This window comes from Microcaecilia unicolor, chromosome 11 (assembly GCF_901765095.1).
Source record: "Microcaecilia unicolor chromosome 11, aMicUni1.1, whole genome shotgun sequence".
Lineage (NCBI taxonomy): Eukaryota > Metazoa > Chordata > Amphibia > Gymnophiona > Siphonopidae > Microcaecilia > Microcaecilia unicolor.
Window position 1 is genome coordinate 11,298,592 of NC_044041.1, and position 24,037 is coordinate 11,322,628.

General features: G+C 43.2%; 2 protein-coding genes across 6 annotated transcripts in view; one reads left to right on the forward strand and one right to left on the reverse strand.

Moving 5' to 3' along the window:
• Window positions 1-6,451, forward strand: part of SLC8B1 (solute carrier family 8 member B1) — a 52,120-nt gene extending 45,669 nt beyond the window's left edge. For both annotated transcript variants that reach the window (XM_030218371.1, XM_030218372.1), the window contains exons 14-16: window positions 2,121-2,201; window positions 3,582-3,646; window positions 5,668-6,451. In XM_030218371.1, the coding sequence (XP_030074231.1) occupies window positions 2,121-2,201; window positions 3,582-3,646; window positions 5,668-5,865 (344 nt within the window). In that variant the 3' untranslated portion in view covers window positions 5,866-6,451. The remainder of the gene's footprint in view (window positions 1-2,120; window positions 2,202-3,581; window positions 3,647-5,667) is intronic.
• Window positions 6,452-15,717: 9,266 nt separating this feature from the next.
• Window positions 15,718-24,037, reverse strand: part of TPCN1 (two pore segment channel 1) — a 127,021-nt gene continuing 118,701 nt past the window's right edge. For all 4 annotated transcript variants that reach the window (XM_030218685.1, XM_030218682.1, XM_030218683.1 and 1 more), the window contains 3 exons: window positions 22,648-22,784; window positions 18,369-18,449; window positions 15,718-17,351 (listed from right to left, as the gene is read on the reverse strand). In XM_030218685.1, coding sequence (XP_030074545.1) covers window positions 17,235-17,351; window positions 18,369-18,449; window positions 22,648-22,784 — 335 coding nt within the window. In that variant the 3' untranslated portion in view covers window positions 15,718-17,234. The remainder of the gene's footprint in view (window positions 17,352-18,368; window positions 18,450-22,647; window positions 22,785-24,037) is intronic.

The following is a 24,037-nucleotide window of genomic DNA, read 5'->3' on the forward strand; positions in this document are numbered from 1 at the left end:
ACCCCAGAACCCTGCAGCACAGGCCCAATGTTTCCTCCAGTCTCGCATTTCTCCCCGCTGCTGCCAACACCAACTATCCCAGTAGCTCTCACGACCCTCCACTGTCACCCATGGCAGCCCTTCAACCCCGCAGTACTGCAGCTGCTCTCTAAAGCCCCGGTTCACCCACCAGGTACTTTAAACATTTTACTTTTTTTTTTTTTTTTAATTTATAAAGATCTTAAGCATTGAGAAAACAAGTGGAGGAGTGGCCTAGTGGTTAGAGTGGTGGACTTTGGTCCTGGGGAATTGGGTTCAATTCCCACTGCAGGCACAGGCAGCTCCTTGTGACTCTGGGCAAGTCACTTAACCCTCCATTGCCCCATGTAAGCCGCATTGAGTCTGCCATGAGTGGGAAAGCGCAGGGTACAAATGTAACAAAAATAAAATACATCAGCCAATGAAACAAAATAGTGATGGCTAAATACTATACAATCTATACACAACCTAGATACATAAGGCATATTGTAGAAGAACACACACAAAAAGATAATCAATGCTGCAATTAATACCAACTGAACCTCAAATGTTTTACAGTATTTTCAATCAACCCCCCCCCCCCCCAACGATCCTCAAACCCCCACACCGCTCCCAAACCTCCATCCTTGATCAAACAAATAGACATACAAACAAGCCCCAATCATGCTGAACAGGCTGACATAAAGGGATCCCACACCATCACCCACTTAGACAATGTTTTCTTTTTCACCGCAATCAAACGCTCCATCTCACATTTTACGTTTTTTAAACCCTGTAGGGTTGCAAGAAGATGTGGAACAGCTGGTTCAGGCTGCAAGAATCTGTTAGTACTAGATATGGAGGAACTGGTTTTACCTGCTGGCATACCGAGACACAGTCTACCATGTGTCTATTACTATGCGTTTGTCTGCAAACAGAGGAAGGGAAATATGCCATCGTGTCCCACTGCAGCTGTGCATTTTAAGGTTTATGCTTTCACTGAGCTAAGGTTAAAAGAAAAAAAACACTTGTGTTTTGGAAATTGAGGTAAAGGGTAAAAGTTTAAATCTCTGATCTCTCAGAAACTTATGTATTTTTTTGTGAAATTTATGAGGTTTCTTTTTTTTTTTTTTGCTTTGTTTTCATTTTTATTGCAGTTTTCAACACCCCAAATCAAAAAATAGAAACCACAGGGGAGAAAAACAAATAAGCCCTAAACCAAACAGTAGTCTAACCGTGGTCTAGAGTAAACTTTATATGTATTTATTTATTGGGATTGTGTTAACAGCATAACTATAGTAAAATGAACAAATATAAATATGTATAGAATAAATGAGGTAAATCTCAGGGGGACTCCCCCCTCCTCCGCTCTTTTTTTGGCTATTTTCAGTGCTCACTCAAAAAATATTTTGCACGCAACAGGTCTCTCTCCTTAGAGGGAATACTAACAACATGCAAATTATATGCATGCAGTTAGTGTCGAGCATTGGTTAATAAAGGGGTCCAAGCGATCCTGGCACATGCCCACAAAAGCTGTGTATATGTTCAGTAACTGGACCCCTCCCAACCCCCTTCCCCCCCCCACATCAAACAAATCCACGGAGGTCTAGTGGTCTCCTCCCTGCAACCAAAAAAAGAAACAGTGGCCATTGTGGTCTAGTGGTCTCCTCCCTGCAACCAAAAAGAACAGTGGCCATTGTGGTCTAGTGAGCCCCATCCCCAACCCCTCTACATACCTTTTTTGTCGGAGACAGAAGGAATGCCTACTCCCTCCTGCCTCTGGGTCCGCTTTCCTCAAAACGGATGTGCCCAGCCCCTGCCAAGTCCATCCTGTGATGTACTGGGAGGGGCCTAAGTACCACATAAGGGAACTCCACTCTGATGAACTTTGAGGTAGTCATATTATACAGTGGAAGTTCCTATGCTGTCACGAAGACGTCCAGATCCTTTGTTCCCCCTCTTAGTTTGGACATCCATTTCTTTTAGTACAGGCTGTATGTCAGCAGATCCTGTTCTAAAATAAATGAGAAATGGGACGTCGTTTCTAAAATATTGCTCCATATTGCTGTGACGGACTGCTCATGAGCCTGTGTCTCCGGTTATAATTTCTTGTTTCTCTACAGATTTCATTTCAGATATCACTTTGGCACGGCAAGGATATCCTCGGATGGCTATTTCCGCCTGTTTTGGAGGGATCATCTTTAGTATCCTTTTTACATTGCGTTTTGTTTTCTTCAGTGCGTTTTTTTTCTAGCGAAAAAGGTGCTGGTACTCAAATGCCGGGCCACCCTTCAGGGGTGGGGGTGATCACTGAGGGACCCACCCCACAATAGCCAGGCCCCCTGCAACCAGTCCCAGAACCTATGACAAGGCAGAATTGTTGTGTAGAGCCTGAGCTCTTTCATTAGAACTTAGGGGTCCATGGGTCAATTTTAGCAGAGAATGGAAAAGGTGTCAGTACTCAGTACCCGCGAGTACCCCTTCAAAAAAAAAAATCCCTGGTTTTCTTGTACATACCAACCAGCAGCTTGGCTTGTAATAAACCAGAACTTGAGTGTCAGGATTAGGAGAGGTACTGAGCTTTTGACTCGTAACCACTTGTAACCACTCGCCTCCACCTACCCTCCTCTCTTCCTTCCCGTTCACATTAATTGATTTGATTTGCTTACTTTATTTCTTGTCTATTAGATTGTAAGCTCTTTGAGCAGGGACTGTCTTTCTTCTATGATTGTGCAGCGCTGCGTACGCCTTGTAGTGCTATAGAAGTGATAAATAGTAGGTTAGTAGTCTCTTGTAACCAGAGCTAATGTTGTGATGTCATAATGCCTCAGGCCACCAATAAGAGCCAACCTCATCAGTGATGTCACAATGGCTTGATTGTCCTATACTTGGCTCACTTTTATTACATAGCTCTTTGAGCAGGGACTGTCTTTCTTCTATGTTTGTGCAGCGCTGCGTACGCCTTGTAGCGCTATAGAAATGCTAAATAGTAGTAGTAGTAATATGTCGTTAGCCCCTTTGAATACACCAGTGTCTTGAGTTGGTCCTCATAAAAGGGTAGAGGCCTCCCTGGAAATGTCCCAGACAGGGGCATAGCCAGACAACAGACTTTGGGTGGGCCTAGGCAAGAAGTGGGTGGGCACCAAGTATTCTCCCCCTCCCCCACCACCAAACAAAATATGGTGAGAAAATGCTTCTTTCCACCTTGGCAGTCTGCAGCAGGCATGTGCTGAAAACTGAGCATGTGCAGGTGCCAGTATCATGGAGAGTAGCTTTTCATTACCATCAGGGGGAAGTCTTCAGCTGGCAGAGCTTGGGATCCTCACCAGCTACCGCTAAACATGTGCTACTGTTGGGTGGGCCTGAGCCATAAATGGTGGGCCCCGGCCCACCCAGGCCCACCTGTGGCTACGCCACTGGTCCCAGGTTCCTGTATTTTGGAAGCTGCTACGCAGCTTTTGATAACGGATCATGATTGGAGCTTGTGCTGGCTCTGGGACCTGTACCTGGAACTGTGTTCAGTGATGTGCCTCCACCTGGTAGATGGTTTTGATTCTTGAATGTTCTCCTGAGTGACGCTGTAGATGTACTTGTGGGTGTCGGCCTCGGCTGTTTGCTGCAGATCTCCAGGCAGAAGAGTGAACTGATGGTATGTATTCGTGTTTTACTAATTCCTTTTGCTTTTTGTTACAGGCAGCGCTATGTAGTGTAAAGGATATTGGGCATCCTAGGTGAAGCTTCAGCCTTGCGCACCTTCTTAATCTCAGAGCCCTAGGCCCAGCCCACCTGAGATTTTCATTTAGATTTAACACTGCCTGTCCCAGAAGAATCCTGTGAAAACGTATATCTGTGTAAGGCCCCCTTATGAGTGTGCCTGGGTCTGGGTCTGACCTGATTGGCGTGTCCCTTGGGCAGTCTCTATTGGGTCCCGGAATACTTGGTGCCTCCACCTGGGGAAGAAAGATGTTAGCAGGTGCGATTTCCCCTCTTGCCCCCCCCCCCCTACCCCCCCACAGGAAATTCAAAAACACAATTGTTAGCAAGACTGACTGAAAGGTTAAGCGGTTTATTGAACTAGTTACCAAACCACTTAATTAGCAAATGTCTTAATGTTTTCATATAAGTTGTAACCAACTTATTAACCCTTCTGACTGAATGGTGTTCAGTAAGCAACCTTTAAGCCATACTGTTGAAATCAGTTAGCCTTTACCAATGTGGAGGAGTAGCCTAGTGGTTAGTGCAGCGGACTCTGATCCTGGGGAACTGGGTTCGATTCCCACTGCAGCTCCTTGGGACTCTGGGCAAGTCACTTAACCCTCCATTGTCCCAGGTACAAAATAAGTACCTGTATATAATATGTAAACCGCTTTGAATGTACACTCCTCTACTTAATGTAGTTGGAAAAACCACAGAAAGGCCCATTCCCTTTCCCCTTTCCCATTCCCTTTCCCCTTAAACACGTCTCACTGTTCCTTTATTAGGTAATACTGCAATAAAAATACTTGTCCCCTTGCTCCTTCACTAAGTCTTTCCCCTTGTCCATCCTGCCCATGTCCCCCAGATATCACCTTCCTTCTTGGAGGAATCTGGACTGGTCACCCACCCCAATGCACTGCCAGTGCAGAGGTGCATTGGCAGGGTGCTGACTACACCTCCATCTCTTCAAATTCTAGGGGTCCACAATCTCGCCCAAAGCCATCTTCCACTCAAAGCTCAAACTAGACTCCTAGCCAAAAAGATCTAACTTGTTTAGAACAGGGCTCTGCATAGGGAAACGGACTACTTTGAAGCATTCCATGTGCTGGACATGAGTCATAATACTGCTAAGTGTTTCGGGTAATTTTATTCTCAACTTTCTGGCTACAGGTTTAGCTACTTGATATGTCTAGACTTCATTGCTTAATTACTTTTCTAGCTGAATTTGATTGTTCTATCAAACTGAATGTAATTGTTTTTTTTTATCAAACTGTGTCATTGCTTACCCCTCCCAGAGAACATTTTGAGGATTTGGCTAACTCACTGAGACTCATAGTCCCACGCACCCACCCTTCCCAGGGGTTTCTGCTCATATTCCCTCCCCCCTCCAAAGGATTTCTCCTCATATATATAGGCAAACCCTAAAATCATTAATATTGCTCCTCAGTCATACACAGGCAATCTTGCAGACTGTTAACCCTTTCATAGTAATACCTGATCATACCCATTCCAACCAATCAAGTTAACTTTTATTCTGTGTAATAATTGTGGTGCTTTAGTTCCAAGTCACACCATCTGGAGGCTTAAGGCGTGTCCTATCTGTCTTCAGCTTGCTGCTGAGGAGCTCTGCAAACTAAAGCAGGAATTGGATGCAATTAAAGCAGCTTCTGTCACTGCACAGAATCATACCAATTTCTCACCACTGCCTCAAATAATAAAACTGCCTAAGCATAGATGGATCACAGTAGGCTTAGACAGACTACAACATGTGGCATATCTCCCTCTGTTTATACTGTGGATGTCACATGGTGACCTCGAACTACGTAAATAAAAATAATTAAAAAAAGCCAGTCTGTTTTTGACCAGGGGGGTTAGTCAGAGACTTGGGTGTGTTCCTTCTGAGAATGATTCCTGGGAGGTGGAGAAGAAGAGACGGCCTTGAATGTAACTTTGTTTTTACCATCTTGTCTTTAGCTGGAATCTGATGGTCTTCTTGTGTGGATCCTGGCTGGAGCTCTGGGCTTAAGCCTGGTGATGTCCTTTGTGTCGGTGCCACTGCAGTGTTTTCATCTGACACGGGTCTATGGCATCTGCCTCATCCTGTACTACCTCGCCTTCCTCGTGGTGGCATTGCTGACAGAATTCAAGGTTATCCAGCTGAGCACAACCTGATGCTGTGTTGTAGGAGAACCTTCCCTATGATTGACTTGTGTGGGATAATACAGCACTTGCTATAAAAGTTGGATTTGAGCACTGGCCCTAAACACTTGCTGCCCTGGGAGAGGCCTGTTCAGCTGAATTTGAATGGTGGTGCTGAGGTCTGTCCTTAACCCACGAGACATAGCATAAAGCCATTGAGTCACTTATCAGGCTCAGAGAGCCAATTCAGATACATACAATCTTGAAGGTGTGACAGAGGTATTTAAATGAATCATTTTAACTTTTTAGCATAAAAATTGTAATTGCATGAGGCAAGCCAGTGGCCATGCTGAAGATTCTTGCTAGGAAGGGGGGGGGGGGAAGAGTTATGCTCTTTGTTCAAGGGTAATATTCATTGGCCATAAGCGGAGCCCATGATTGGAGGGTTCTGAAAGAGACTGGGTCTGTCACTCTATTGACAAGAATAGGTGCATGGGAGAGAGAAATGAAGGAGTCTATTATCCGGACCTCAAGCCTTGGTTCTTCCTTCTGCTCTTTGGTGCTTCCAGCTTAGTTGGAGCTATGTTAGGAAGCATTCAAATGATTGATTACCATTTTTTTTTTTTTTTTATATATATATTTATTGATGACCGATAAGAAAAATTGAACAAGTCATAATAACATCCAACATGATGCAGATTACATTGAAATATATAAGTCCACCAATCTTAATACATTAACTCTTCGTTTTCCAGTCATCATCATACATTTTATCACATTTTATTTCCCCTTCCCTTCCCTCCTTTCCCCCCTTCCCTCCCATGTTCAACTTCAATTCAACAATTATTATCCATTAAGTACTCTACTACGTGCCCGTGGAGTTAGTGTGTTTAGAAAGGGCATCCAACATTGAAGATACTGCTCACCTCTTTGTGATGCCAGATCTAATGCTTCCTTTCTTTCCATTGCACTAAGCGAGATCATATTTGCTCTCCAATGTTGAGTGGATGGTGTTTCTTTCTGCAACCACAATTTAAGTATTGTCTTTTTACCCATCATCACTGATCGTCTCTGGAAGTGTCGAAGGCCAACCCTACTGGACCCTTGGTTTGTAAATTGTTCAAATAACAACCTTGGATGGCTCTTCCAATTAATCCCCCACATCTTTGATACATGTAGACATATCTGAGACCAGAATCTCAATACTGGCGGACAATGCCAGAACATATGTCCCATATGTGCTCCCTGCCTCTCACATTTTGGACAATCATCTTGTGGCCTCAAAGTTGCTTTAAATGCTCTGTGTGGCGATATATAAAGTCTCATCAAGAATTTGTATTGCATTTCTCTGATTTCAATAGATCCAAACTGCTTATAACATAACTGCAAACAGGTCTGTATTGTAGTGCTCCCTATGGTGCAACCCAGTTCTTGTTCCCACTTCTGTGTTGATTTTGTGTAGTGTGTCATAGACATAGCCTCTCGTATCTGTAAGTGATAATACTTTAATGGTACTGATTTCTGGGCCTCCAAGTCATAAACCTCTGTTATTTGTTGATTACCATTTTTTTAAAATGTAAAATATTTGTCAACACTGCAGGTAACTTTTTTTTAAATTTTTGTAATTTTAATATTTTTTACTTTGCTATTTACTGTTACAAAATTTTATTGTCTGTTTTGTGACATTTGGGAAAATACAGATGAGTGGTGGTCTGGTATTTCAGCAAACTATTTTAAAAATATATTTTTTAACTTTAAAGCCATTAAAGCTTCTCGCTGAGGATCTTTGAGAATGAAAGACTTTTGCGTAAATTAAAAACAAAAATTTGCCTTTACTTGATGTTGCATGTGGTATCACTAGGAAGATCTGAGATACATGACAGGCTTGATCGACTTACCAATTAGAAATACCTCTGAATCAACACGATCTTATCTAAATCTGCACTACCCAAGCTGCAAAGGACTTAAATACAAAACAACTTATGCATCTGGCTTTTCCTACATAAGCACACAACTGTGGAACACATTACCAAAAGCCGTGAAAACGACGTACGACCACCTAAACTTCCAGAAATCACTAAAAACCAACCTTTTTAAAAAGGCATACCCTACCGATCCAACTTAAATGCCTGATCTGGGCAACACAACCAAACTAAAGCACGTAATGGACATAACACAACTCTTCCGTTCTCCGATTCCCTAATGTGGCTGTGCCACATGAACTTACCACAATATCACCCTGTATTTGTTCACACCGGAGTCTGCAAAGGCCTCTCTGGTACTATGTAAGCCACATTGAGCCTACAACTAGGCGTGAAAATGTGGGATACAAATGTAACAACAACAAAAAAAATATATATATATATATTTTGGAAGAGCCAAAGGGAGCCAGAAGCTAACCTGGTGGTAGAAAATGATTCCCACCTCACCTGTGGGCCACGAGAAATCCTTAAACTGGACAGAACAATATGCAGTAGAATGATGGGTAGGTCTAGGAAGGGTTATCCTTATGTCAACAGTGGTAGAACACATTTTGATCTACTGAAGGACAATGTTGGTCAAAATACTTCAGTGTTTTAACTAAGGTAAAAGTGCAGGAAGTACACAAAAATTGTACTTTTAATAGAAGTAAAAAAATGTAATTGCCTATTGTCATACTTTGACAGTAAAAGTACCAGAACTACAACTGTTAACAGCTGCTGTAAAATTCAATCCATTTATGTACCTTAAGTAATTAATTATGCAAATGACTCGCTTACCTGGGTGCACTTGAGTCATTTATTAACCCAATACAACTTAAAATGGAATACACCAGTTACACTGGCAGGAAGTGGTGTATCCAGTCTGATTACAAACTTTCTTCAACTCGGACCAAGCTGCAGTACTACTGATAGCTTCTGTCTGGATCTGCAAGTATTGCGTAAGGAAATATCAATGTGGAACACTTGTCTTCCTTATAGTAAAGAATGTTTATTATCCATCCTGTGCAAAACCCAGGATCCAGAATAGATGCAGAGGCTTCAGAGTCATCAAATAGATTGGAAAAGCGTTGATCAAGTACATTTATGAGGACAATTACAAGAGGCTTACAAGTTGATGATGACGTCTTGTCAAAGAGAGTTTCACAAAGCCTGATAATGATTGGCAGTAAGTACTCCATGAACCTCTTTTCTGACTGCAGGCTGCTCAAAGACTGAGCAACAGGTTTCATTACAGAAACATCGATCAAGAAAGTCAACTTGGCTACAGTTGGGCTTGAAACTTCCACTTTAATATAAATGGCATTGAATTGATTTTCCTGATGATGGGGAAGGAAGCGGATATGGAAGAATCTAGGATTGGGAAAAAGAGGGTTTATGCTGGGGTCAGATGGGAAAATGATTGACACGTGCCTAATAAAACAGATATTTGAAAACAACCTACACCCATCTGCTATGGCCGATTCTGAACCTATGTGCGCTATGCAAAGATTGGGTTGAAAAAATTCTTTAGTACAAAGTTTTGTTTGTGCATGCAAGGATCATTATGTAATGATGTGAACGTGCTAACAGTGGTTAAAATATTACTCTGTTATAAGAAACTAATGTTTTCCAGCCCTTCATTGCAAGTAAAATTACTGAAACAAGTTACTTTTACTTCATTACTGTACAATGCTGCTGAAGGGAGTGGCCTGCAGTGGCTTTTCAGAGAAAACATAGTACATGGTGACAGATCTAGACTAACTTGTCCATTCAGTTTTGCCAGAAGAGATTCCTCTCCCTGGTTCTCTTCCTTCCTAAGAAGGGTGGGGAGGGGATTGGAGGATCCTGATTGAGGGTATGGAATAAGCCAAGTCTGCAGGTTGCTTTAAAGAACAAACATAAATTTCAAATTATCTTCATAGTAACATAGTAGATGACGGCAGAAAAAGACCTGCACAGTCCACCCAGTCTGCCCAACAAGATAAACTCACATGTGCCATTTTTTGTGTATACCTTACCTTGATTGGTACCTGTCTTTGTCAGGGCACAGACCGTATAAGTCTGCCCAGCACTATCCCCGCCTCCCACCACCGGTTCTGGCACAGACCGTAAGTCTGCCCAGCACTATCCCCACCTCCCAACCACCAGCCTTGCCTCCCACCACTGGCTAAGCTTGGGTTATAAACATTAAAAAAAAATCTAAATCCTCAAAAAATCAGTTAGTGGCACATACTCTTAACTAATCTTAAGAGTTACACTGGTACTAAGGAAAAAGTCTACCCTTCAATCCCACTTACCCTGTTTACAGGCTCAACAAAATTCAGTTTATTTTCATGTGGGGTTTTTTTTTTCATACATTCATTTTAAGAGTAACAACACACATCAAGTTTAGTTAGCACATAGTAGCCTGAAAACCGGACTGACCGGGTGGTCCCAGTGGACTGGGTTGAGAACCCCTGCTCTGTAGCCAGCATTCCTAATGTGGCTGTCACCCTCTCTAAAGTCCCAGCCAAGACAGACTAATCAACCCAACTCCATAAGCACCTGCGTTTCCATTAAGTTGTTATAAAATTTACAACCCAACAGGCAGACCATTTGCTAATTTGATTGTGTCATGGCTACAACTGTATTTTTGGGTCCTTTTACTAAGGTGTGCCAATGAATTTAGCATGCGTAAATGATAAGATGCCTATTATATTCCTACTAGTAAAAAAAAAGGCCCGTTTCTGACACAAATGAAACGGGTGCTAGCAAGGTTTTCCTTGGAGTGTGTATGTTTGAGAAAGAGTGTGTGTGAGAGTGAATGTGTGTGTGTGACAGAGTGTGTGTGAGAGTGAATGTGTGTGTGTGACAGAGTGGGTGCGAGTGTGTCTGTGAGAATGAGAGTGGGTGCGAGTGTGTCTGTGAGAATGAGAGTGTGTGCGAGTGCGTATGTGAGCCACAGTGAGAGTGTTTCACACAGTGTGTGTGAGTGTTTTTGTGAAACAGAGTGTGAGAGTATGTGTGCGATACACAGACTCTCTGTGAAAGTGAGAGTGTATGAGATCGAGAGTGACTGTGTGACACATATAGTGTGTGGTAGACAGTGTATGAGAGTGGGTAGACAGTGTATGAGTGAGACACTGTGTGTGTGCCAGATACCACCCCCCCTCCCTCTGTGTGGTTGCAGGACCCTTCCCCCTCCCTATCTGGTTCCTCTCCCCCCTGCTTTCAGGTCTCAGGACCCCCCCCCCCTCTGTCTCTGGTCTCAGGACCCCTCCCAGGTCTCTGGACCCCTTTCCCTCTGGTCTCAGGACCTTTCCCCCTCCGTTGACGCAGGCCCCACCCCTGCTGCCACACCCCCCCAAGGTCACAGCTGCTCACCCCTTCACACCTCCCCCAGGGTGCCATCGCTCTTCCCCTCCACCCCCCCCCCCAAGGTTGCCACCACTGCTCCCCCCCCCCCTCCGTCCGACGTCAGCTCAGCTGCCATTTCTGGCCACTGCTGCTTCTCCTGTCAAGTAGCAGCGGCCGGTTCAAAAAGAAAAAAAAACCAAATTGAACCTGCAAAAATGCTTTTAAAAAGGAAGCACGAATGCCTCAAGACTTGTGTCCATGCAGTCAGCTTCAGAACGTTGGACGTGGATTTTATTATATAGGATGGGTATCATCATTTAGCACACCTTACTAAAAGGGACCCCTTTATCTGTTAGGCTAGGCCATAATTATGTTCCCTTGCCAGCAGCTGGAGCCAGAGAAAAGCTGTGCTAAATTTGCTTCCCTTTTGTCTAATATTACATTTTGTTTAAAGATCAGAAACCATTCAGTATGACATATATGCAATATAGAAGTTTAAATATCTGGACTGCTCAGGGATCTTGTCAATCTTGATTTTTAGACTTGCCTGATTCTCAGCCAGTACTTGTTTTACCCAGAAGCCAGCCCCTCTTCCACTATCCCAGGCCCCCTCCTAATGGCTACACCCCCCCCCCCCCCCATACCCTACCCTCTTGATAACTTTCCTGAAGTCTTTGGTGCTATAGCACCAGTGTCAGCCTTACTTGCTGGCTCTCTCCAGCATGTACTGGGCCCCCCCCCTTGGGGGCCTGGGAAAGTGAAAGAAGCCAGTATACAGGGCCAGAAACAGAGGGAGTGAAGATTCTCAGGAAGTCAACAGGGTCTGCACTTCTACTGTAAGAGGGGGGAAATCACAGGACTGGATTGGCAGTATGCTGGGCTTGATAAACCTTTTACTCTTTCCCAGTATGGCAATACTTATGTAAGCCTCTGGCTGCCTCTCTGGGTATTCCAACTGCTTTGCTCTGGACCATAGATTTTTGACTACACTCCTACAGGAATCCTACAGCACTTCTTCCAGCCCTGTGGGATTCCCACAATCCCAATTTCTCTCTCTTACACACCATCAGCTGGTTACAAATTTCTTACAGGAGGTTTATATACAGAAAGTCACAATAACAGGGCCAACTTTATAAACATTGCATTTATAAAGTATTGGTAAACCCCTGCAGAATGAAAAGGTTATGATCAGTTGGGGAATATTCTATCTGAAAGTTCTATTAACCCCCCCCCCCCCCCCCCAAAAAAAAAAAACCCAGTATCAATAATAGCTATGCTGAATCAGTGCCAAGTGATTATTCTGTGCATCGAGTGGAGAAAGATCAAGTACCAAGGAAGATACAGAAATATTCTCCATGGTATTGTGTGCCACAGACTTGATTTAAAAGGAAGCAGTATAAGCTGCCTATACATTTTACTTCTCTAACACCAGAAGGAAGCTCTCTGGCCTGATGCAAGTACGATGGTGAATATTTGCAGTAAATTTGAGAGATTGTATTCCACAGCACCTGGGTTAGGAGTGAGGTTAATTACTGTCATGGTATACACAAAACTAACCCATTTGGGGAGACTATCCTCAAAAGAGACGTCTGAATTTAAAGGCTGATTTTGTCTAAAGAACATTGCATTGGATCAGTATTGGGGGAAAAGGAAGGGGGATAAAGTTTGTACATTCAGAAGGAAGGAGACAACAGCTGCATTATTACAAAAAGTATTTTATTACATTGCTATAAATTTCTGTAGCACTTTACACAGTATGTGGCTAGTCAGAATAGGCCACTGCCATCTCACGCCCAAGCTGTACTTGTGAGCAACATTAGATCCTTGTAGAGGAAATAGATTAGCTTATTTTGTGTCAATGGCAAAATGTTAGTACATATGTGCTTTTTGTGCAGAGTACACAACCCCATGTAATACACGAGACAAAACACAGCCATACATCCGATTAGAAAGCAGCCAGAGAGAAGGTGGCAAACCAAAGGCAGCCCTGAAGCCACTAACCAGAAGGTGTTAAAGTGCAAAGAAGTGAAGGTGGAAAGAAGATCAGCAAGAAAGAAGGTGAAGAGAGAGGCTGGAATAGAAGAACCAAAGAGTTAGACTCCTAACCAGTGGTGTAGCCACAGGGGGTATGAGCCCCCTCCAAACCTAGGCCCCAAAAGCCAAATAAATTTGCTACCAATCCACTCCCCTCCTGCAGGAAACAGAAGTTGGCAGCGTGCCTCCAGCTGTTGATGCTATGATTTCTCACAAATGCTCAGTTTGTGGAAGGACTGAGCATGTTCGGGGAGTCCTGGAGTTGGATGGATTGGCATGCGACAGACTTCCTGTTTCCTGCAGCAGCAAGAGGAGGATGGGATCAGCTTGGCAGTGAATTTCTTTGGCTGGTGGTGCCTCAGTAGGCTTTGGGGGGGGGGGGGAGAAAGAGGGGAATGCATTGCCCCCCCCCCCCAATTCAGAGGGCTGGCTATACCTTTTCCTAAGGGGCTTGAAGATTGCCTATGGGTCATGCGTTTTGGGTGTTGTTTATAGTCAGTACCGTAGAAATGCTCGATGTGCAAATTTTTCATCTGTGCATGTACAGAACATATGACAAATGAAAAAACAGACATGAGGAGCAGCAGGTCATGAGAGATGCATAGCCCCAGAGGTCCACAAACATCACTTCCTTTTGCGCTTGTGGGAGCCTAAGACAGCTGCTGAATGGCAGAAGAGCAGGGCTGGACTTGCAAGGGGGACAGAAGGTTGGAGTGACTACATGCTCAGGGACGATGGCAGCTATGATACATAGGGATGGTGTATGCCATTACCAAGGAAAAACTGCACCTACATACACCTGCCCCCATGAAATCAAAACAGGGGGGGGGGGGGGGAGGGAGGTAAATACTGCCTTTGGAAGTGTTTCTAGTCCATAGAGTACACTCCCCTTCTATGGTTTCAGCTTGCTGTGGAAGGAAGCCCGACAAGCCCTTACCAGAGCTCCTACTAATGGTCTCTTTCGCAAACCTGAGCAACCTGGTTCAGTGATTGGGACTTTACAGTGCTCCGGTAGTTGAAGTGAAATTCCTGAACTGTGGAGAGGGAGGCTGGTACAAGTTGATACCTAACCAAACAAGACAGAAAACAACCTGCACTAGAAAATAAAATGCAAACTGAAGCAGAAATATCTGATCAAACACGTTATTCAGAGTTAGTCAAAATACTGCTATTTGTAAACAAAATTGTTTTGTCTCTAACTTATCACTTGAATAGTCACATGTGATCTGAAAATCTTGATTCTAGCAGCATACTAGAAAAATGTTAAGAATGCAGCTGTTATTTTAATGCCACCTCTTTTGGAATGAAAAACAGTTTGAAGTACGAGAATGCCTCCGTAAATCAGTTCTGCTATACTGACTCTCAGAAAGGGGAGAGGGGTTGAGCAAAAACATTGTGCCCCTACCTTTTACTTAACCAAAAACAGATTTCTTCACTCCAAGAGACCTGGTCCCTCTCCCCTTCTTACTAGACTGTAGCCTTTACCCTTTTCCTTGGGGGCTTAATTTATTTGGAAGTATGGGACAACTGCTACAGCCAATCCTAAGCCCAAAGATAGCTTCTGTATAATGGGGTCTTCTCACACCGAGCCACAGCATCACAACATCAAAAGCCTTTGCAGGTGGAACATGAATGCTTATAAAAAAAAAACCACCTCATCCTGGTAAAAGGTACTTGCTGTATAGAGAGCCACATCCTGTCCATGGGAAAGAGTTCCGAATATACAAGCCCTAAGTAGAATATTATACCCTTGGCGGAGGCTTCTTTGTGTTATTCTGACTGTAGCAAGGAGCAGTGTGAGCTAATGCACAATGAATAGTATACATGGGAACAGGGTTTCGTGTAGAGGGGGAGGTGGCATGAATAAGCTGCAAGAGTAGAAGAAAATGGGGGGGGGGGGGGGGGAGCGCAGGGGATCATGGTGAATCTTCCGCAGGTGGCAGCTAATCAAGTACCATGCACAGCTGCATTTGGAGAAATTCACCAGCATATAGTGCTGCTCTGTCCCTCCCCCAGAGCGTTCCCCTTATCTCCATGCAGTACACTTTCTCTCTCCCCCTCCATTCCTGCCATCCCTTCATACAACCTGAGAGTTATAGGTGCAGACATAGTCTGACTGCCTCATTTGGAGGGGAAAGGTACAGAAAGGTCAAACCTGGGGGGAGGGAGGGCGATCTAAGGGAGAGAAGGAAAGTGGGGCAGAATCTCTCTCTACCCCAGTGGTCTGGGTGGCTCTCAAAGACTTTTGCCTTTCCCCAGACTTGATTCCCATGCTCTCCCCAACCATCCACCTCTTTCCTCCTACTTCCTTCTCCAATCCAATACTGTCCTCCTTCCCCCCTTATAGGTGTAGAAAATGATCCATCTGACCCTCTGCTTCCTCATTTATTTTAATTTGTTTATACATGGAATAATTATTTAACAACAACAAAAAAAGATCACCTCAGGTTTGAAGGCAGATTATAAATATATCAAATCTTCTGCCTGTGGGATCACACACCATCTGTGCTGGTGCTAATTTCTTCCTCTTGGGGGGGGGGGGGGGGGGGGGGGGGGCGCTGCTGGCCTCTGTGCCTTCCCTAGATTCCACCCACTGTTGTAGCCTCCGCCCTGCTCAGAACATCTCAAGAACTTGCTGTGTCCGCTGTCTCCTGCGCTCTAATCTAAACTGGCTGCAGACAGCAGGAGTGCCAGAGTCCTGGAACACAGTAGACACACAGTGGCCCAGACCCCACTGCTCCCCAGCACAGCTGTTGACGCTAATATTTCTGCTATAAAAGTCTTAAACAGAAGGAATGAGCACTGGGCTTTGTAGTTGGATGGAGAAAATGCAAAGTATCTGAGAGCACATTTTAACTTCTGTTAAGATGCCGATGGGGTGGGAAGCAGGCATTGCAAAATAGTTTTATCCTAACAAAACAGGTCTTTTCTAGCCTCCCTCACCTCAATACAGTTCCCTCATTCAAAGAGAAGCACTGCACTGTTGACACTGATCCACCCTCAGATCCTGCTTCTGTCTCCTAGTTCACTAGATTTGGACTCCTCACTGCTAATGACTGTGGAACTCTCTAAACTGTTTTGCATCAGTCAATAAGCCCGTTACCTATGACCAGGTTCCATGGCTATACCACTTCCAAATTATAAAGCCTCCCTCCCTTTCCTCATGATGCACGAGTATAAACGTATTTGTCTTCCTGCTAATAACTCTCACAAGACACCTTTATGTCATCAATAATCATGGTGAAATACAGGTACCTGTAAGTCTAGAAACAGCTGATTGGTCAGAGCGTGTCTGTACGTTGCAGCACCACATGACTTAAAATCTAACACAAAGCACGTCAGCCAAACTACTTCCTAAGATATGCTGACAGCTCTGTAGCTCTCCATCTAGGCTTCCCAAACTGGTCCAGATGACGGGTGAGAAATTTGCATATGCTGGAGGCCCACTGTACAAAAATATTTTTGATGTGGGTATCTTGAAAACGCAACCGGCTGTGGGGTGCACTGGACAGGTGGGGGAAGCCCTGCTTTACAAATAAAAATCGGAACTATGGCAGTGAGAATGAATACAAGTGTATCATCAAAAGTAATACTGTTCCAAACCAATACTGATGAGAGCTGAAAGTTTTTTTGGTCTTGTGTGGTTTTAGAGCACAAGTAAAGTGGTAAATAAAAGTGCTTTACACCAGCAAATGCCAAACTGGCCAAGTTCACTGGTTCATTCAGCTTTCTTGCTATGTAGCAGCTTGAGCTGGGCACTTGAGAATATTTCAAAGCAACCTCTCTTAATCCAGCTTATACTAAGAACAGGCTCTTCGTACAAATTTAAGGTGGCCGTTGAGTGCCCATGACTTCCTTCATCAACATGGCCATGGGACCAGTAGGACGGCAAGAAATCCACAAAGACACAGCATGAAGGTAGTGCAGTATCATCTCTTTTTGGTATATTTAAAGCAGTGTCATTTGCCTTCCAGTGGGGAAAATATATAAATCTATAGCCACTGTTCCCATATATAAAATGTTATACTAGGAGGATTATTGCATAGAAGGGCAGCCCATGGTCTACACAGTCTAATTAATAGTTTGGGAGCGAGGGCGAAGCCCCAGGCGTTGGCACAGCTTCCTAGAGGGCAGGAGTTCCTCCATGTGCTGTTCTGCCTGCTTCTGGGAGTGTTCTTCATACCATTCCTTGAAAAAGAAAAACATGCAGAGATTACATTCCCTATGGTACTCATACTAATCAAGATGATGCTCAAGGGTACATCTGCTAATCAAAAGCGTCAACTATGAACAGCCAACAGATGGGGACGACCTACAGTCCGAACAAAAGAAAACCCGTGGACACTCCTCTAAGAAACCAGCATTCCATACTGTCATCAGGTTTCTAAATGTAGGCACAGAATACAAAAGGGAATGTGTCGCCTTTTTGTCGAGTATTGTAAAAATTGGGGAAAACGAAAGTTCTGAAGATAGTTACAGCTGTCCAGGTATTGCCACATCTCAGCAAGTACAACCGACATTTCAGTCATCATGCTGCGACTTTCGAGGGTGTTCTGGGAGGTCTGCAGTCTGTCTTCATAGAGTGGGTTCTCAAACCTGAGTGGCTGGGGTTTGAGGTGGGTGGTTTCCTCAGGAAGACGGGAGATTTTGGCAGAAAGGTTTGTTGGTCACAATTTTGAATTTTGGCGAGAAGGCCATGCCAAAATTCAAATTTGTAACCAATGGACTTTCCCGCCTCAATTTCCTGCTGAAATCTTCTGCTTTCCTGAGGAAACTATCCACCTCAAACCCCATCAGGTTTCAGCACCCACTATATATATTAAAAAAAAACCCAACTGTATTACTGCAACAATCACAACTCCAGTTGCAGAAGCTTAAGAGATACAAGAAACTACAAAAAGAGACTGGAGAAAAGGCACCCTAAAACTGAAATATGGTACCCTAAACTTGGACTCCACAATAATACTTCTGGTTATCAGTGCTGTATGAAGTATTGTTACCACACAACTTAGATTACCATGTGTCCTTATCCGCCTAGAACAAACACTTCCCAAACAGCACAGATATATTACCATCCCATAGGGCCTTCCACTTACAGAGACATATCCTTGCCTCCAGGGTACGTGTGGTCTATCACCTCTTAGCTCTTCCCAGAAAGGAATATAGAGCACAGACCTGGGCCATGGCTTGCCCTCAGTTTCTCACCTGAATTTCCTCTTGATACATTTTCATACTTAGATCACTCTTGGTCCTTGATCTTCGGCCCACCAAGTGCACAGATGTTTGCTGCAAGATGAAGAGGAGATACACCAGCTAAAAATAATCAGAGTTTGAGCAGAGACCTATACAGATTTGTTCAGTTTGATGGACTCTGCACGAGATGCTTCATTTTACCTCTTAACAATCGCTATTCATAAGACCTAATAGGGTTGACAGGGTAAGACAGAATCCCCATTACCTCTCCCACCAGTCTCCTCCACAGAAACAGAGAACAAATTACAGTATTATTAAAGTTTTCTGTAAAAAAAAAAACCCATCATCGCACTGATGTACTTGTTACATTAGTACGGAATGATAGCTGGAAGTTGTTTTTTTTTGGGGGGGGGGAGGGGGAATGAAGGCGGTAAGGAAATGAAGAGGGGAACATTTTGTTCTTATTTAGAAATGTTTCCATAAGGGTTTGTGAATATACATCTTGCTGATATTGTCTTGCTACGTGTTTTGTTTCTTAAGGTGTGTTGTATTAACCTATATAGGTTGGATGTTAATTAAAAAAAAAAAGGCAGATTAAAAAAAGTTTATATAACGCTCACAAGTTAAGCCGCATTGAGCCTGCCATGAGTGGGAAAGCGCGGGGTACAAATGTAAAAAAAAAAAGTTGATCAAAACTGTCAAAGCAGGGTACATTAAAAAAATTAATGATCGGAGTCTGTTGCCTTGCCGTCGATTGCCTTGGGGGGGGGGGGGGGTCATAAGAAACCAGACTACCTGGGGAATCGATGGAAAAGTATTGCTAATTGCACAATGGGTAACTGGCAGGAATACCACACATGGGGGGAGGGAAGGGAGCGGAAGTGGGTGGAATAAGGATCATCTTGTTTGATGTGGCATGTTCTGATGCACAATTTATATTGGTTTTGCGTTGATGGGTTATGGTTAACATGCTGGAATATTAATAAAAATGGTTGAAAGTTGAAGGGGAAGGTGGGATAATAAGGTGGGGAGGAATAAAAGTTGGGAGGGTTTTCCCACATGTTATGTTTCACTTTTGCAATGTATTGTCTCGTTGTTGTATTTGGAGTCCTCCCTGATAAAACGATGTTGCATAATGGAGGGTTTGGAAGGGGGGAGGGGGGAATAATGGAAAACATGACGACAAATCTCACCATATTGACTACGTATAGGATTTGGTGAATTTGACACTTTGTACATCTGGATTTGCAGTTGCATATGTTGCTATGAAGTCATCAAATTAATGATAGCAGATAAAGACCACATGACCCATCCAATCCATCTATAACCCTTGTTCACCTCTACAGTCCGTTCTCACTCATATCCCTCTGTGCTTGTCTCATGCTTTCTTAAATTCTGATATGGTGCTTGTCTCCTCCACTGTTTCATACACTTTCCATAAAGAAAGATTTCCTCTCCCCCCCCCCCCCCCCCCTTGTCCTGGTGTCAATGTTGCTCTCAAACTCTGCATTTTTCCGCAGTTTTGTTATGCATATGCTTTTGAGTAAAGATGTGGCCTAGTGGTTACAGCTGAGAGTCATGGAAGCCAGGGCTCAATTACCGCTTCTGCCACAGATGGTTCTTGTGACCTCGGGCAACTCACTATCTCCCACTGCTTCAGATACCCACTTAAATTACATACTAGATAACAGCAGATAAAGACCTGCAAAGTCCATCCAGGCTGCTCAGTAATATAAAACTCATAGCATAGTTTATAGTTTATTAAAACTTGCTATATTACTCAAGTTAACTTGTATGTGTTGCAATACAACATATTATTCTTGATTTTGATCTGTCCTTGCCATTTTCATGACGCAGACTGTAAAAGCCTACTGGAGTTGCCATCGAAGTCCACTCCAGCCCATCCAGTTATGTCTAACCATAATCACGGCACAGACCGTAGAAGTCTGCCCAGCTCCAGCCTTATTTCCTAATCACTGGAGTTACCGTTTAAGCACCACTAAGTTTTGTTTTGTTTAGACAGAGGCTCTCAAAAGTTCATGCCTCAATAAATTGGTTAAGAGTCCACTTTGTCAAATGCATGACAAGTTCAGGAGGTGGATAAATGTACATTTTATTTATTTATTTATTTATTGCATTTGTATCCCACCTTTTCGCAGGCTCAACGTGGCTTACAATGTATCGTATTTGGTGGTAATGGATTAGAACATAATCACTTATTGTTACATAGAGATTTTGAGCAACATGGTATAAGTTTAAAACAAAGAAACTGTCAAACACATCACTCCAATATAGTGTCACACTGGGGATTCAGATCTGAAGGATAAAATATATTAAATTTAAAAAAAATAGCCTCAGTGTAACAGGGAGCCTGACTTTTATGCTCCACTGTAAATATTACCATCACAGGCTTCCACCACCTTCCGAGAAAAAAAAACACAGAGAAAAACTCCCAGAATATTTCAAAAATTCTAAAGAAGTGGGAGAAAAGTCTGTGTTTAAAAAACAGAAGGGAGGGTAACACAATTTAACACAATACAGATCCAAATACTACTACTACTTAGCATTTCTATAGCGCTGCCAGGGTTACGCAGCGCTGTACAAGTTTAAACATGGGGAAGGACAGTCCCTGCTCAAGAGAGCTTACAATCTAAAGGTTACAAACTATGTAACCACAACACTAAATCTCACTATGAATATAAATCACCCAAATAGACACTAATTAACTCCCTCACTAGACTAAAATCCTCAAACAAACAGAGAAGCCTTCCTGCAAGTAAAGAAAACTCAAAATAGAGCAAAAACTCTTATAACATTACTAGAATTGCTTAAACTTCCATCCTTACTAATGAATGGATTCTAATTCTGACAAAAAGTAAACTTTACTTAGCTCAGAACATCCAAATTGTCCTGACAGAAGTGCAGTCTCATAGGATTTTCACAGTCTGTGGGGTTTCTCCATAATTTAAAGTGTCCAATTTATATTATCCTTCTGGCAAAAATGTCCAATTTCCTTGTTTCTCGACAGTAGGAAATCCTTCTGTTTCGCTATCTGTTTGATATGTTTTTGACAGTGGCTATTAAACTTGTTTTGTTACACTGGAAAGATCCTCACTTAGTATGAACCAGTGGTGGAACACCGTTTGCTTATATCGTTATGGACAAATTTTGTATGATGAAAAATTATTGGGCCAAACAGAATACCAATATTTCTGCTGGATAATGCTGTATATGATGCCATTGTTTTGGTTTTCTTTCATTGCTATTTAATTGCTCAAAACCTTTTAAAGGTATTTGAACTAAAAAAAAAAGAAAAAAAAGAGAAACATAGTAGATGACGGCAGAAAAAGAGCTGCACGGTCCATCCAGTCTGCCCAACAATATAAATTCATATGTGCTACTTTTTATTTGTACCTGTCCTCTTCAGGGCACAGACCGTATAAGTCTGGCCAGCACCAGCCCCACCTCCCACTACCAGCTCTGGCACAGACTGTATAATTCTGCCCAGCACTATCCCCACCTCTGGCTCTGCCACCTAAACTCGGCTAAGCTCCCAAGGATCCATTCCTTCTGAACAGGATTCCTTTATGTTTATCCCACGCATGTTTGAATTCTGTTACCGTTTTCATGTCCACCACCTCCCGCGGGAGGGCATTCCAAGTATCCACCACTCTCTCCGTGAAAAAGTACTTCCTGACATTTTTCTTGAGTCTGCCCCCCTTCAATCTCGTTTCATGTCCTCTCGTTCTACCGCCTTCCCATCTCCGGAAAAGATTCGTTTGCGGATTAATACCTTTCAAACATTTGAACGTCTGTATCATATCACCCCTGTTTCTCCTTTCCTCCAGAGTATACATGTTCAGGTCCGCAAGTCTCCCCTCATACGTCTTGTAACACAAATCCCTTACCATTCTTGTAGCTTTCCTTTGCACCGCTCAGGCTTCAATATATTGATTATTCTATAAAGATGCCTCCTGCCTCCATCATTTTTGTTACACCAGACTACCTTGGCCACCCCTTTTAAAGTTTTAATCACTTGTATCTTTGGGACAGGGGCTGAAGAATTATCACCTCTGTACAAAACTGTGCATATGAGAGAAGTTTAAAATTGCTACTTATTGCCACATACGCACACTTCTGACAGGGGAAACAGCTTAATCTTTCCCAAATAAATCTTCAGTGCTGTCCTAACATTTAGAAAACGTAACTCTCTTTTTTATTGGGATGACATAATGTAGGCAAAACGGTCTTCTGATTTACAGGAGGACTATCCATCTCTCTCTGTCCTTACCCCATTACTGTCCAGATGGGAGATCATTTTCCGCAGCTCAGCAATCTCAAACGTGTTACAGTCCCGTCTGCACAATTCCAGGATCATCAGTAGTTCCTCTTTCAGAATCTCTTTTTCCAAGGTGATGCCTTTCTCATCTACAAGGAGGAAGGTGTGAGGGAGGGGGGTTACAAAAAATGGCAACTCTGAGGTCAATTTTCAAAACTCTGCTGGGCAGATAAAATAACTGGTCAATTTTACACTACTGTCTCGAGCTGGATACTCAGCTGAAACTATTTTTTCAGCTGAAAATCCAGCTAAATCCAACGATCAAAGTTTGAGTGCTTACAATTTAGTGCAACCATTTGTACAGAAGGAAGTGTGTGGGTAAGTCTGGCCCATTAGTGTTGAAAACCCATGCAAACCGGCAAAGCCAAAATTTGGCCTGAAGAATGCCTCTGACCTGGTCCTCTTTTTCACTCCTTGTAATTTCAAGGGCACCAATTTTGCCAGTCAGAGGGGAACAGGGCAGGATTAACCCTTTGATGGGCCCTACACAAATAAGCATGCTATCTCGTTTATTAAATACAAATTCCTTTTAAAACTCTCAGAAAAAGGGTTCAACAAGCCTAAACTGAAGTGGCAAAAAGCAATGCAGAACAATGTGTGTATGTGTGTGTGGGGGGGGGGGGGGGGGGGGGGAATAAGACCTCTGCAGGCAGCCATGGTGGCTCTTGTCCCCTCCTTCTCCCAACACACACATTTTCTTCTGTCAGCAGATGACATATCAGAGCAAAACTCTTCTTTGGGAGCCACTGAATTACCACATCTGAGGGGCCCCTCCTAGGCATTTCCTAATTTGCCTATGCCTTAATCCTGCCCTGGTGAAATCCAGATGTTAACTGGATAAATCGTTTATAAACTGACCCCTCACTAAGTAGCCTGCCTTGTTATAGAAATGCTAACTTGCTAAAATGTCATCCTCTGTTATATGGAATAAGGGTAGAATGCAATATGTCCTTATAAACTCATTCAATTCTATGGTCTAACAGATTTTGATTGGCTGATATATGCTACCACAAAGAGGGGACAGGAGTGCTACAATGAGGGCAGCTGTATTCTGTTACACCCTTCTTCAGCAACGATGAAAACCTACACCCTAAACTTATCAAAAACAGGGTCAGAAGTAGCAGAAATGCCAGCACTGTTCAGATACTCCGAACCCACTCCCTTTCTGATTGCTAAGATTAGGACTAAGTCTAATATTTTTAGGTTGTTTCTTGCATATTTGAAGGGAATGGGTTTTGTTCTGTTTGGGCAGCAGGCCTGTTTCTTGAAACTGAAAACTATATTTACTGCACTTTACCAAGGAAACATCTGTGCACACTCCACATCTGAATGCATGCATGAC